The following is a 14841-nucleotide window of genomic DNA, read 5'->3' as shown; positions in this document are numbered from 1 at the left end:
TGCATTTACCGTGATGGAAGAGCGCGTGGAGTTGTGCGTCCCGTGGATCTCTTGAGATTATGTGAGTATTTTATTCGTTTGTGTAGTTTCAGGTATGACTCTTTGGATCTACATATCTCATCTTTGGAGATGGTGTTGTTGCCCTGATACAATGGGTTTTTGAGGTCTTTGTACGATGACTTCTCGTTTATCTACTACAACAACGACAAGCTTTGCCCAGCTCTAGCAACACCGAGCAAGGTTGATGGCGCGTCTTCGGCTCGTGCTAGCGTATGTAGTCTTTCTAGATGGTCTAAACACCAAATTATAATTTTCATTAGTTTTTGGTTTCTTTGCACTATTATTGACGATGATCAATAAATTGCTGCACTTTTTTCACATAAGAAAAACGGTGTACTCTATCAACATGCGAAATCTCAACCCGAAATATCTTATACTTTAGACTTAACAAACCGAAAAATCAGATAAATTTGGAGGATTGAAATTATACACTATTCAGCATTCACTACTCTCTTCCGCCCAGCAATCATCTTACTTGGCATTTGTAAGATTTGAATAAGTTTTTTTTTAACGGAAAAGCTTATCCAGATCTTTTAAAATGCGACGTAAAATCCACAAGTACTGATTGGATAAGCGGATTAGATCGGATCAACGCTTCTAACTAAACGACTCCCATGAGAATCGGGGTCGAATAAGATTGAGTTTGATGTCAACCCAATTGATGGATGGAAAGCGTTGTAAAAAACAATCCAACGGACAGGAGTGCTGCTCCATGTGCGGCACACGGATTAACGCGAACCCGATCGAACCCGTGTGCCGCCCGAAAGCCCGAGCGAACGTGATTCCACTCATCCTACGCCATCAGTCGGCTGCGGCTTCGCGACCAGTTCGTCCCGTCCCGTCCCCGGCCGTCTCCTCCCTCGCCCACCAATCCAACCCCGAATCTTCCTCCTCCTCTTCCTCCTCCTCCTCCCCCGGTCGCCGCAATCCAGCAGACGCCGGCGGAGAATTCAACCGCGGCGGCAGAGGGGGTTGATCCGGGAAGCATGAGCCTGGCCTCCCGCGGCACTCGGTGTCGAGCTCGAATCGGGAGGTAGGAAAAGTCCGCGGACCAGAGGAGATGTCCTCGCCGGAGGGGGACAAAGACAAGCCCGGCGCTGGGACGGAGCAGGAGGGGCGGCCTTCCAAGGCCTGGGGGATCCTCATCTTCGGCCTCGTCGGGGCCGCCAGCGCGACCCTCGCGGTGAGCACAGCCCACCCACCTTCCAATGGTTTACCTTATGCAGTAGTATACTGGCTTAATTGAATCTGCTGTATTCGCGATTCCTCATCAACTGCTTCAGATGATCGCTTGCAAAAGTAGTTAGTGTTGTTGAGGATAAAGTATAACGTAGTATCTTCTTGGCTACCTGCTTCTCCCTCCAGTTCGAACTATAAGATGTTTTGGATATTTCAATGTGGACTACATAGGGACAGAAATGAGTGGATAGACACACTGAAATGCGTCTAGATACATACGATTCAGAAAAAAGCTATAGAGCATCTTATAATTCGAAACAGACTGATATTAAGTTTCATTTGTTTCACATTTTTATTTCTTATCACCTCTGTTGCCACTTGCCAGGTTGCCCAAGTTCGTAGGGGCGTCGGCTGGTTCTACACTCAGGTACCTTTGTAAGTTAGTATTCATTTCTTGGTTGCCCAGAATGCCTGTTTTTCTTTTTATGTGAGTATGTGACCCTCCTAAACTAGCGGGAAGCGCATTCCCGATCATCCGACGAGGGTTGTTAGCTTGTTTACTCAAAGTGGAATAGTAGAGTTAAGGGAACCCACCGAATTTGTGTTCATGTCTTGAGCAAAACAATATCACTCGGGTCGTTTTTCTATGGGAAATAGCCTAAGGATCCTTAGGTGGATGCAAATGGTCTGATGAGAATTGTAGTTCACTCTCTCAGTTTGATTACAGTTTGGTGTTTAAGGTTGTGCCAAGGCCAGCCTCTCTTCATTACCGTCGGCCTGTATTAAGGTAGACCATCCACAGGAAGAAAGCTACTCCCTCCGACCCATGAAACTTGTCTGAGATTTGTCATATTTTCTGTGAAGCTCACCTTGGTATTGCCTGAGTCCCATTGGTTCAGATTATTCAATGTGACTTCTACTTTGAAAACATATGAAGAACCGAGAGCAGTTGATGAATTGATCATCCTACACTCAGTCATACACAAGGCTTTTGAGTCACCGAGTCAAACCAAATCGCCAACCCTGTGACTCAACGATTAGTCGGCGAAATTCGTTGTATAGACGCCATGAGTCACTGTTTAGTCGTGTGACACCATGAATTTGAGAAAATGACTTGGCGATTAGTTGGTGACTGTACAGCGACTAATCAGCGAGTCAAGAACCTTTGTTATACACTTAGTTTTCATTGCCTTTTGACTTCAAGTTTCTTACTTATATCCTCTATCTTTTTTGTGCTGCTCTTCCTTCGAAAGCTGAATAAGGTGCAGACAACATCAGCTTGGAGGAAGACAAGTAAAAGCTCTAGTGGAAGTTTCAGCGAGGACGCTAGGAGAAGATATCATCAACGTATGCAGCAGGAATTTGAGGATGAACAGGAGAGAGTTGTGAGTTTATTGAACTATTCACACTATTGAACCCTCTTTTTTTATTTAAGATAGACATTTAAAGTGTATAACTTAAGAATTTTGGAAGTTACACTCGCTGTCTATATGTTGTTATGCTTCATAACATTGTCTGCAGTAAATGTACTGTATATCCATGAGAAATTCCATTGTGCTAAATTAGTGACCTCAGTTTTAGTTTCTCAAACAGTGCATTGAGATCACTTTCTGTTTGCTCCTTCAGTATACTGACTTCTTGTTGGCTTCAATTTGACCAGCAAAGAATAAGGCACATGCAAAGTGTTTTCAACCGAGAGAGGAACAAATTCAGGAATAGTTATGAAAGTTGGAAGGAGAATGGCCCCCCAGGTGGATATAATTACATCCCACGGGATGACTGGTATTGGCAGACTGATACATCTAACTCGGAAAATAAAAATAAACGGACATATACACCAGCGGGACCTAAGGGTTATCTTATGTCACATCATTATTCAGTTCTTGGTCTTGACAGGTATTTCCATATTTTCTTAAACCTCTAGCTGTATATTCCGTTTCATCTAATCTGCCTATGGCATGGCTATTGGTTATTCATGGTCATACCTTCGCTAGAGACTTTTTAGTTTCTTCCACAGGATTATTGATTCAATTGATTTGTTATGCACTTGAATTTCTCAAAGTAAAAAAATGCTAAGAACCTCAGACTGTATGTTGCAAGTTTCAAAAGAAGGGATCTGAGGCATTTGGTTAGATTTGCAAGCTCTACTACATAGCATTTTCATATGTTTCTCATCTATTAAATTGATTTAAAAAATTCACCCAAGCACCCCAACATTACCAATTATGTGTGTTTTTTTTAGTTGATACGTCAATCAGATAATGAATCTTTTTTGTTTCACCTTTATGGTGTGTTTGGGATTTAGTCGGTCACTTGTTTGAAGAAGGATTTAGTCGGTCACTTGTTTGAAGAAAAAATAAGCAGACCTACTTTGCTTCAATAATGCCAACTTTTATGAGTCTTTGACTACATACCTCAATGGGCCTCTGGGAACGTGGTAGTAGAACGCAGACAGGGTACATGATGAAGCATCTTGCAGCCATCCGGCACTCGTCTGAGGATTGCCTTTGCTATGAAACATGTGCTTTGGAATACTGGCAATTGTTACACACATGTTTATGACCCATAATTCTAAACTACATAATAATTGTTCCAGGAAAAAGATAGATGACAACAGGAAAAGGACTGCTGCCGAAATTATAATGGCAAAATCAAACCTGGTCGAGAAGACGAAGAAGGATGTCCTCGATATCGCGGCGAAAGAACGTGCGTGAAAAACATTAAGTATCATATATTATTTCCACTAGTTGTAACGCAAGGATCGGTTTGTGTCTGGAAGAAGACCTTTAGAACTTTTTTACGTTAAGTATCAGATATTATTTCCACTAGTATCGGATATTAAGTATCAGATATATTAAGTATCTGATACTAGTAGAAATAATATCTGATAGTTAAAGTAAAATAGTTCTCCAGGTCTATGAGACCTTCCGGACACAAACCCATCCTTGCGTTACAACTAGTGGAAATAATATCTGATACTTAATGTTTTTCACGCACGTGCTTTCGCCGAGATATCGAGGACATCCTTCTTCGTCTTCTCGACCAGGTTTGATTTTGCCATTATAATTTCGGCAACAGTCCTTTTCCTGTTCTCATCTATCTTTTCCTGGAACAATTATTATGTAGTTTAGAATTATGGGACATAAACATGTGTGTAACAATTGCCCAGTACGTCTGATGATTGCCTTTGCTATGAAACATGTGCTTTGGAATCAGTTGCATTTATTCTTTACCAATTACAGTCTAGAATAGTTGTGTTCCTTGCTCAAACGAAGAGGTTTCTACATTGTTACTATATTAAGAAGATAGCTTTAGAGGTTTCTACATTGTTACTATAGTTGTGTTCCTTGCTCAAACGAAGAGTTTTCTACATTGTTACTATATTAAGAAGATAGCTTGAGAAAAAGCATATATAACCCTGACATTGTTCTTTATTATTATGAGCATGATGATGTTGTTACCTGAAGCTATACTATTTTTTACAAGTGATGTTATTTCTTTATAGGTCACGAGGGACACCATACACAGATGCAGAATTGAAGGTATCACAATTATGCTATTGTACCTCTAGCCCTCTGTTCAGTATGCTTTGAACTTGTCCCAACTCCCAACTAACATTATCATCTTCCACATTGTGCCGATATTGATTGTTTTTTATGTTGATCATATATTGCTGATAAAGTATCTAAGACAACCTTAAAATCCTTAAGTTGTCATGCTGAATTGATATACCTTTAACTTTGATGTTTGATAGAACCCTAAACAAGTGTATTGTGAAGATATCAAAATTAGCACCTTTACTGCAAATCCATTTTTTGGACTGCTCCTCCTTTGGGTGAAGCAATCAGTTATGTATTAAATCATTTCCAGTTACATATCAATGTATTTAGATGGTTTTTAAGGGAAGCTTATTACGATTTGGATTGCTAAAAAAACACTTGTGTGCCCATTCTGTTATCTCCCTCGCATTTCCTGACTTGTTGTACAGCCTGTTTGAAGTACATATCAATGTATTTAGGTGCTTTCTGTTTTCACCGTCACATTTCCTTACTGGAAATTCTTAAGCAGTTGTATGGCCTGTTTCATGGTTAATTTGTGAGAGGTTGGGTTGAGAAATATTTGGAATTAGTGGTGGCTGCATTGGTGATTGTTAAATCAACAGAAAAAAGACCTGTTCCCAAAATCAAGAACTGAAAGGAATCTTGTACCTCCACTCATCAAATTGTTATGATTTTTTAGGGTAATAAAAGCCTCCCTAAGATCTGGGAACCTTGGATTTTTTGTATGTTTGTCACGTCTGACCAACGTGGTTTTGTTTTCTGACTTTGGGTCATCATCTGCAGAGTGCTTTTAGAACAAAAGCAATGGAGGTCCATCCTGATCAAAATCAAGATAATAGAGGTGGTTAACGCTTTCCTTCATTTCTTCGTGGACACTGTTTCTCCATGTGCAATTTTTTGTGCTGTATAGTTACTAATACCATGAAGATTTTATCTGGTGCAGAGACCGCAGAAGAAGAGTTCAAGGAGGTTGTCAAATCTTACGAGGCAATAAAACTTGAGAGGAAAAATAACGCAAATTGATGCGTATATCCAGCTTGATTGGCTCTTCCATGGAATAGCTTGGCTTCGTCTCAGTTGTTACAGCCCTGTATAAGCGGTTTGCAGGCCATGCCGTCAGGTGAATGGCCAAGAGAATCTTCTGTGGCTCCTGTGGGCCTGTAGGCAAATTTTATCCGTGAGTTTGTTCTTGGAAAAGCACACGTCTCTGATATAGACTAGGATGTTGTCGACAAAGGTACAAAGGACGTGTTTCTGTTTGCATAGCTAGCGACTTGACCATAGGCTGGGCAAGGATCGAACAATTTTGCTGCCACCTGAGATGGGACTATGTGTTCCAGTGATGTACACCTCATGGTTATTATTTGATTGCGAGGAAACTGAAGATCTGATCGAAATAAAAAGTATCAGTACATAGCGGGTTTTTTATTATTCGGCTGAGCCATTCAACAGCGTTGTAAACTTGTATATACTGAGTTGCTATGCATCTTCAAACAAATATAATCCAGGGAGTTCGATTAACTAAGCTGGTAACAGCAGTGTCAAAAAAAAAACTAAGCTGGTAACATTGGTTCCACTGATCGTTACAGAAATGCAGTTGTTTGGTTCTTATTATTGGGGAAAGAATTGTTTGTCAATTCCTGTGAGACGTCCCAGTTGTACAGTTCAGAATGGTTGCGAGACTCATCAGCTTTGGTGCAGCACCAAGCTCCAAGCGAAGTACTGCAGCAAGAGCATCTGGTCTAATCTTGGTTTGAGACACATCGATGTTTTGAAAAGATTATCAAAGTGTACGTAAAATAGTGTATTATAATCTGTATATACCATAGAAACCTACAAAATTTCTTAAAAAATACTGTCAGATGGCCTGTGCAATTTCTTCAGTCAGTTTCGACTCTGAACTCCCGCGTGCTGTGCTACAGCCTACAGCGTCAGGTCAGGCTGCCCCGGGAAACCACCAAAATGCAGCGCCTCTCCGCCCCTCTCCGCCGCCGCCTCTCCACCGGCGCCACCAGCGACCACACCCTCGCCTCCTCCGCGGAGCTCGCGTACCGCCTGCTCCGCCGCCACAGCTCCGATCCGCAGAAGCTCGCCTCCGCGCTGTCCGCGTCGGGGCTCGACGCCACCTCCCCGCGCCTCCTCGACGCCGTGCTCCGCCGCTGCGGCGCCGCGTCCTCCCTCGCGCTCGACTACTTCCACTGGTGCTCGCCGTCGCTGCCCTCCGCGCCGCTCCCCTCCTCCCTCGCGCTCCTCGCCAAGTACTTCTCGCGCGCGTCCGCCGCGCCCAGCCCCGCCCTCCTCGCGCCGCTCCCCTCCCACCTCCTCTCCTCCTCCATCCTCTCGCCCGTGCTCCGCCGCCTCCCGCCGCCGCGCGCCCTGCCCTTCGCGCTCTCGCTCCTCGCCTCCCGCCCCGGCCACGACCACCCCTCCCTCTTCCTCTCCCTCCTCGAGTCCCTCTCCAAGACCGGCCACGTCGCCGCCGCCGAGCGCCTCGTCGAGGAGCTCCACACCCGGCTCCCGCTCTCCATCCGCCACTACACCGCCCTGCTCTACGGGTGGTGCCGCCAGGGCAAGCTCGACGAGGCCAAGCACGTGCTCGCCCGCATGAAGACCGCGGACGTCGCCCCGGACGTCGTCGTCTTCAACACCCTCCTCGCGGGGTTCGTCGCCGACGGCAGGTTCGAGGACGCGTTCGAGCTGACAAAGGAGATGGATCGACAGGACTGCCCTCCCAACGCCGTGTCCTACACCACCCTGATGCAGGGGCTCGGGTCGAGGGGCAGGGTTGATGAGGTAATGCGGGTGTTTGTTGAAATGCGCAGGAAGGGATGCGCGCCGGATTCCGTCACGTTCGGCACCCTGGTCAGCGCGTTCTGCAAGGCCGGCAGGGTAGCCCAGGGGTACGAGTTCCTGGACGCAATGTCGAGGGACGCGCTGCGGGTGGATCCTGCCGTGTACCTTGGGTTCTTTGTGGCGCATGAGAGGAAGGAGCAGCTGGAGGAGTGCTTGGAGCTGATGGAGAGGATGCGGGAGTGCAAGTGCCCCCCAGACCTCAGTATCTACAATGTGGTGATCCGGATGTCCTGTAAGCTCGGAGAGACGAAACAAGCCGTGGCGTTGTGGAACGAGATGGAGAATAGCGGGCTCAGCCCTGGGGTCGACACGTTCGCCATCATGGTGAATGGGCTTGTTGGGCAGGGGTCGCTGGTCGACGCCTGCAATTACTTCAAAGACATGGTTGGGAGGGGCCTATTTGTTGCACCGCAGTATGGAGTGCTGAAGGACCTCCTCAATGCGTTGGTCAGAGATGAGAAACTTGAGCTTGCAAAGGATGTTTGGGGTTGCATCCTGACCAAAGGTTGTGAACTAAATGTGAGTGCATGGACAATCTGGATCCATGCGCTGTACGCGAAGAAACATGTCAAGGAGGCATGCTTGTATTGCTTGGACATGCTTGAGGCAGGGCTGATGCCGCAGCCTGACACATTTGCAAAGCTAATGAAAGGACTGAAGAAGCTGTACAACAGACAGATTGCTGCTGAAATTACTGAGAAGGTGAGGTTGATGGCGGAGGAGAGACATGTCAGCTTTAAAATGTATAAGAGGCGTGGGGTGAGGGATCTTGAAGAGAAGCCTAAGAAAAAGAAAAGGAGAGGGCAGAAGCGGAGTAGTGGGAGGCAGACTGTTCGAGATCAATCTAAAGAACATGCCGACCTTTCGGATTCTGTTGACGATGAAGAATTCTCCAGCTGAATTGACATAGGAGCATAAGAGGTAATGTGCCACTGGATCTTCACTTGATTGAATTGTTCTTGGGACCAGTTCGTTTATGAAGCAACCGATAAGGAAATACTGGTCTTGCTGAATATGGAGCCGATTTGCAGTATTTGCCACTGGCACCTCATCTGGAGGCATGGGCAAAGTGACACTGTGTTCCATATCTGAAGTTCATTTGCCAGCATGTACTCCAGTATTCAAACCTTTCAGGGCCCAATGGACCTTTCAGTGCCAGGGCGAAAGAAAATATAGCCAATTTATAATACGACTGGCTGGAGCCTGGAAGTGAGTTCAGCTTTTCTGATCTAGGCTTGTTTACCACCAGAAGATTGACGCAAAACAAGCTTGAGCTGAGATTGAAGATGCTAGGGATAAATGCAACAGGTCGCAACTACACAAGTAACAAACCCCTCCATCCCATCAATTATGTCGTCGAGAGTTAGTAGTGGAACACCACATGTTGAACTTTATTTTTTACTCTTCATGCTTCTCTCTGAGATGCTAAGAGGTGTTAGTTACTGGCTTAGTGGCTTGCTGTAGGAATATACCTAAACACACTTGCAAGTCTAATGTTGGTAGTTGGTGCAGAATATGTGCACTGTGGTTGTGAAGTCTGTGCCTGATTATATCCTATATCTGAGTAGATATTACTTCCACTTTTTTTTATTGAAACATGCAAAACCATATAAATTCATAAATTTCATTCTGAGATATATCTTTTCGCTCCAGCAATTGGTTAACATCTGACATTTGGAGGGCTGGACTGGTATATGTGATGGCCCCTGCTACTTATTTGATGCGTATTTGGTTGCCAACGAACCAAAATACTTGATTCAAGAGGTCGTCTCGAGGCTAAGAGGGGCTACCTAGATAGATGGTCATGCCATCCCAAGTGCTAATCCGTCAGGTTCAACTCATCATCATTAGATAACATCAAGCTTTGCGTTAAAATTAAATCTTGTGTCATTGGGAGCTGTAAAACTAGAGGTGATGCACTCTTTACTGTCTGCCATTGCTGTGACATGCTGTCTGGCGTTCTGTACTGGCATTTACCAAAGGGGTGCAAGACAAATGCCAGCCTGCAAACCAGAGTTCCCATCTTAATCGGCTATTGCGTTATATGCATGGAAATCCCTAGTTTCTGTGGTCTATTATTTCCAACTGTGTTTTCCACTTATCTCTCTCTGTTGGCTTATATCCCTAGCGGTTGTGTTGTTTTTCTGGAGTCCAAAAACCATGAAACCACTTGAACATGTTCAGACTCCAAGCCCATACAAATCAGCATGTTGGAGTGTGAACCTAGAAATCTTATTTGTGGCGATTGAAGTGCAAAAGGATAAAGAATTCTAGCTGATTACAGTTGATGGCGACTAAGCGAGGTCAGTGTCATCTCTATAGATTATGCTCAGTTATTGAACTGCAAATCAAGAAGAGCGCTGCTATACACACGACAAAATTCGTCCGATCTCTGTACGATCGAATTTATCACACGCAGGGCTCGACCGGTTTGGTTTTGGGCTGGAACTGTGACTTGGGATCGGCAAGGTAGACCCCCTCCACTGCGTGTATAAACATATCTCAAATAGCCCTAGGCTATCCGGAAGTAGAAAAAAATAGGTGTAGACTTATCTGTTTATTTAAAATTTGAAAAAAAATGTTATTTAAAAGTTCTTAAATTTTTTGAAATAAATATTTGCGTGTACATATTAACTTCATACTTACACGTGCCAATTCCCCAGAAAACATACGATTGTATTTGACTTATGTAAAACTGACAAAATATGTAAACGACACTATAAAGACATCTTTAGCGGCCCGACGCATTTCGGATGCAAAAGGGGCCGCGCGTGTCCGTTTGCATCGGCCGTGGACCGGTGGTGGAGGTGGAGCGGCCGCTGGTGCCCACAAGGGCAGAGGCAGCGATGGAGGCGGCTAGTCCAGACCTAGCGTGACCTCGAGCTCCTGATGCGCGTGCGGCGCTTTCCTCCCGGTGGATGGCACCCGTGGTGGTATTCTCCTTGAGTGGAAATCTGCACTCGTCACCCTCTCAAACCCCCACTACTCTCCAAACGCCATTACGGCGTGAGTGGGCGGCGCGGGCGATAGTGGCCGGTGGTTCACAGGGGTGTATGGCCCCCAAGGCGACCCCGACAAGGTGCTCTTCCTGCAAGAGCTTAGGGACTCATCAAGCCGGAGAAGGTGGACCTGTTAGCTTGTGCTGCAGTGGTGGAGGACTTCGCGGAGGCCTCGGGCCTTCGCACCAACCGAACCAAGTGCTCCATCCATCCCATCCGTTGTACCGTGGATCAAGTGGAGGGGTGGAGCTGGCGCAGACGACAGTGGAGGGGTGGCCTTGCAAGTATTTGGGCCTCCCCTTGGGGTTGCGCAAGGTATCTGCGGCCCAGCTTAAGCCCGTGCTGGAGAGTGCAGCTAGCAGGCTGCCTCTGTGGAGTGCCCGGTTACTTAACCGCGGGGGGCGGACGATTTTGGTCTAGACTACACTCAGCGCCATTCCGATTCACGCGATGATGTCTTTGGATATTCCCGCTAAGTCGTTGCAGGCCCTCAAGAAGATCTGTCGGGGATTCATGTGGAAGGGGAGGGCGGATGTGAGTGGCGGCCACTGCTTGGTGGCATGGGATAAGGTGACCTCCCCTAAATCTTGTGGCGGGTTGGGACCGTGGTGGCGTCGATTGCTTCGGAGATTTGGCGCTCAAGGGCGTCGTATAGCCGCGCGTGTCCGTTTGCATCGGCCGTGGACGCGGAGCATATGTCGCTGCGACCGGTGGTGGAGGTGGAGCGGCCGCTGGTGCCCACGAGGGCAGAGGCAGCGACGGAGGCGGCTAGTCCAGACCTAGCGTGACCTCGAACGCTATGACTCAAACGGATGCGTTGGCGAAGTGCGGTTCCGGAGGGCTCGCCGGCCTGCGCAAGGGTGCCAGCCGCGCCACCTCCTCGAACCACAAGTCCAGTAAGGACTCGTGTCACTGTAGGGGAGGTGCACGTCACCCCACGGCATTGGGGTGCCGGCCTCCCAGAAGATCTGCGGCACCACGACGGTGACGTAAATCCGATCGCGGATGGCCGCCGACGGCCCCATGTCGAAGGCCGCCGGCGCGGCTTGCCGGCTGCTGCCGGCCTCGTGGTCGTTCGCCGATGGTGAGAACTCGCGCTTTGGGGCCATGGCGGCGCGGAAGCTCGAGCTCGTGCGTGTGGAGTGGAGTGGGGAGTGGAGACTGGATAGGGACAATCCCCCTCCCAGTCCACATTTAATAGGACTCGCGTGCACCGACAGGTGGACCGGACACACGGACCAGGCGAACGCGCGAGAACGCCGCGTGTCATCCGCGCCCACGCAAACCTAGCTCAGATTTGGGCCAGGTTTGGGTCATCCACGTCCGCATTTGGGATGTGTCATTGGACCGTGTTTTTGTCCGCCACGACCCATCCGAACGCGCTGACGCGGGATGAGTAGCCACCTTGGAGATGGCCTTACTGCGGTTCGGGTCTGAGTTAGACTTGTGCACTGGGGACAGAAATAATTAGCACATAAAGAAGTATCGTACGCAGATCGGACAAAGATTGTCGTGTGTGAAGCATTTTCGAATCAAGAAGTGGAAACAAATTTGAACCAAAAGTACATTTCATTGCTTAGGGAGTTTAACGCCAGAATGCATTGAAAACCAGATATAAACATTGGATACCTGCTGCACGGTATGCAATACCTCCCTAGAGTAACTAGACTTGCCTCTTGCCCAGAACACTGGCATAGTGAAATCCATATAACTGCAGAGGAAACGTAATCCTGCTAGTTCATGAAAACCCTACTAGTATGGAGGACGACTCAATCACAGAAATCAACATCCATTACCCACGTCTGTGCAAGCGCAAGTTGAGATTCCCGGACGTTGCTGGTGTAACTGGAGAGGAGTTGAACGGCTGTGAAGGGAGTACGGTCGTGATCCCATATGCCGGGAACGTGATGTGACCAACATATGGCATCAGAGATCATCTCCTCTTCCTTGTCCCTGAGGGCATACTTGTAGACGTCATACATGTAGACGCCAGAGGCGGGATTCATACCTCTAATGTGGTAAATGCAGTTGGCCTCAACAGATGGGAACTTATCAGCATTGACAACAGCCAGGCACCTACGGTAACCGATGAAGATCGCACGGCTGCCTATGCCCTTCACAGGCTCGAGCACAGCTCTGCTGGCGTCCATCTTGAAAACCTTCATACCCTGCTGCTGCTGCCACAGCTTGATGATGATAAACATTTCTCCCTCAGATTGCACTAGGAAACAGCGGCTCCCGATCTCCGGAGCATCATCAACCGCAAAATGATCGATAATGTCATCCGTGAACATCTGAGAAGGATCGATGGAGAACTGCCTCATCAGATCAAAGATCTTGTCTGTCGCAGCGGCTGGGAGTGGTGGCACCGGTCTCTGCTCGCCGTCAGCGTACATGCCACCTACGACGGCCAGCCGGATCAGGGGATAAGGCTGGTGCCAATGCACCACTACACTCTCACCCGCCACGTCAGTTTTTTTCCTCACTCTCACCCCACTCTCATCCCACGGTACCAATGCACAGGCTATAGTGCCAGCTTTACTTCTCTCTCCTCCACGTCAGTTTTTCTCTCTCTTCAACATCAGCATTTCTTTTTTACATTACAACAATATAAATAATGCAACGAAATTATTTTATTGAACTAAAATTGTTACCGATTACATCATAAAAAAATTACATAAAAATTTGAAAAGATTACATAAAAAATTTAAAAAATTACATAATCTAGGAATGAGCCCACACATGCTCAATCAAATCATGCTGGAGCTGTGTATACATCGGTGACTCCCTCATTTCGGTGTCTATCTGAATCCTGGCTGCTAGGCTTGGTGGTGCATGGTGGTGTATTGCAGGGCCGACATTTGAAGCAACTGTCTCATAGATGTTGTCCAAATTTGTACCACGCTCATCGTCGATGATCATGTTGTGCAGAATGACACATGCACGCATGATCAATCCAAGAGTACGCCTCGAGTAGGAGCGTCCCGGAACTGCTAGAATGTTGAATCTAGCCTTCAACACTCCAAAGGCACACTCGACATCTTTGCGATGTGCTGATTGAGCAGAAGTGAACACTCGATGCTTTTCACTTTATGGAAAAGTAACACCTTTCATGAACACCGGCCAGGAGGGGTAGATGCCGTCGGCAAGGTAGTAACCATAATGGTACTCGTGTCCATTCACCGTGAAGTTCACTACGGGTGCTTCTCCCCTAAGCACATCAGTGAACAACGGCGACTGGTTGAGTACATTGATGTCGTTGTTGGACCCGGCCACTCCAAAAAAGGCATGCCAGATCCAACGATCATACGACGCCACGGCTTCTAAGATTATGGTAGGGTGTTTGATGTCTCCCCTTGTGAATTGACCAGCATGAGCCACTGGGCAGTTCCTCCACTGCCAATGCATGCAATCGATGTTCCCTAACATGCCCGGAAAGCCACGCTCCTCGGCTTTCGCTAACAGCCGCTGAGTATCCTCCACAGTTGGGCGACGGCAAAACGTCTCCCCGTAACACTCAATGATGCCTTCACAGAATCTATCTAGACAATCTGATGAAGTTTGTCTAGCTAACTTAAGCCACTCATCTATCGTATCTGCAGCGGCTCCATAAGCTAACAGACGCAAAGCCGCAGTACACTTTTGTAGGGGAGAAAAACCAGCACGGTTGAGAGCATCAACTCTTTGGGTGAAATACGGAGAGTATTCACCCAATCTATCCACAATGCTCAGAAAAAGGGAGCGCCTCATCCGATACCTTCGTCGAAAGTAGCTCGGAGGATAGTTGCAGTCGTCGACGAAGTAGTCCTCGAAGAGCCGATCGTGGGCACCCAGACGATCACGCCTGATGAACTCTCGGCAGCGTCGACGTCTTGGCACCACCTCCTCGTTGAGCATCTCCTCCTCATACTCCTCCTGGAACTGCTCGATCATATCACCCTCCATTCCCTCGCTCGAACTGCTGCTAGACGAAGACATGGCGTTGAGAGGAGTGGAAATGGAGAGTGGAGGAGATGAAGTGAGGTGTGGAATAAGTGAAACCATATGGGGGTATTTATAGGGGGTGGGGATGAATTTTTGGGGTTTTTTTCGGATTTTTTGAACCAGCAACGGCTACCCAACGACCAATCAGAACGCGCCACCTCAGCCCTTCCCTCTCGCCCCCCTCTCGCCCCCCTCTGCCAGCGCGC

At 47.4% G+C, this 14841-nt stretch overlaps 2 protein-coding genes and 1 pseudogene across 2 annotated transcripts; 2 read left to right on the top strand and 1 right to left on the bottom strand.

Moving 5' to 3' along the window:
• Positions 1-863: 863 nt before the first annotated feature.
• Positions 864-6230, top strand: LOC127293053 (uncharacterized). The gene is made up of 7 exons (XM_051322604.2): positions 864-1243; positions 1625-1666; positions 2493-2624; positions 2900-3135; positions 4745-4781; positions 5583-5640; positions 5743-6230. The coding sequence occupies exons 1-7, from the start codon at positions 1121-1123 to the stop codon at positions 5820-5822; spliced, it is 708 nt and encodes a 235-aa protein (XP_051178564.1). The 5' UTR covers positions 864-1120; the 3' UTR covers positions 5823-6230.
• Positions 6231-6727: 497 nt separating this feature from the next.
• LOC127293052 (putative pentatricopeptide repeat-containing protein At5g65820) lies at positions 6728-9730 on the top strand. The gene is made up of 2 exons (XM_051322603.2): positions 6728-8975; positions 9306-9730. The coding sequence occupies exon 1, from the start codon at positions 6762-6764 to the stop codon at positions 8550-8552; it is 1791 nt and encodes a 596-aa protein (XP_051178563.1). The 5' UTR covers positions 6728-6761; the 3' UTR covers positions 8553-8975; positions 9306-9730.
• A 3645-nt stretch (positions 9731-13375) lies between these two features.
• LOC139839001 (uncharacterized) lies at positions 13376-14629 on the bottom strand (annotated as a pseudogene).
• Between the last annotated feature and the right edge of the window lie 212 nt (positions 14630-14841).

Source organism: Lolium perenne, chromosome 4, assembly GCF_019359855.2.
Source record: "Lolium perenne isolate Kyuss_39 chromosome 4, Kyuss_2.0, whole genome shotgun sequence".
Classification (NCBI taxonomy): domain Eukaryota; kingdom Viridiplantae; phylum Streptophyta; class Magnoliopsida; order Poales; family Poaceae; genus Lolium; species Lolium perenne.
The sequence above is the reverse complement of the archived record's forward strand: the minus strand, read 5'-3'. Positions and strand labels throughout refer to the sequence as shown.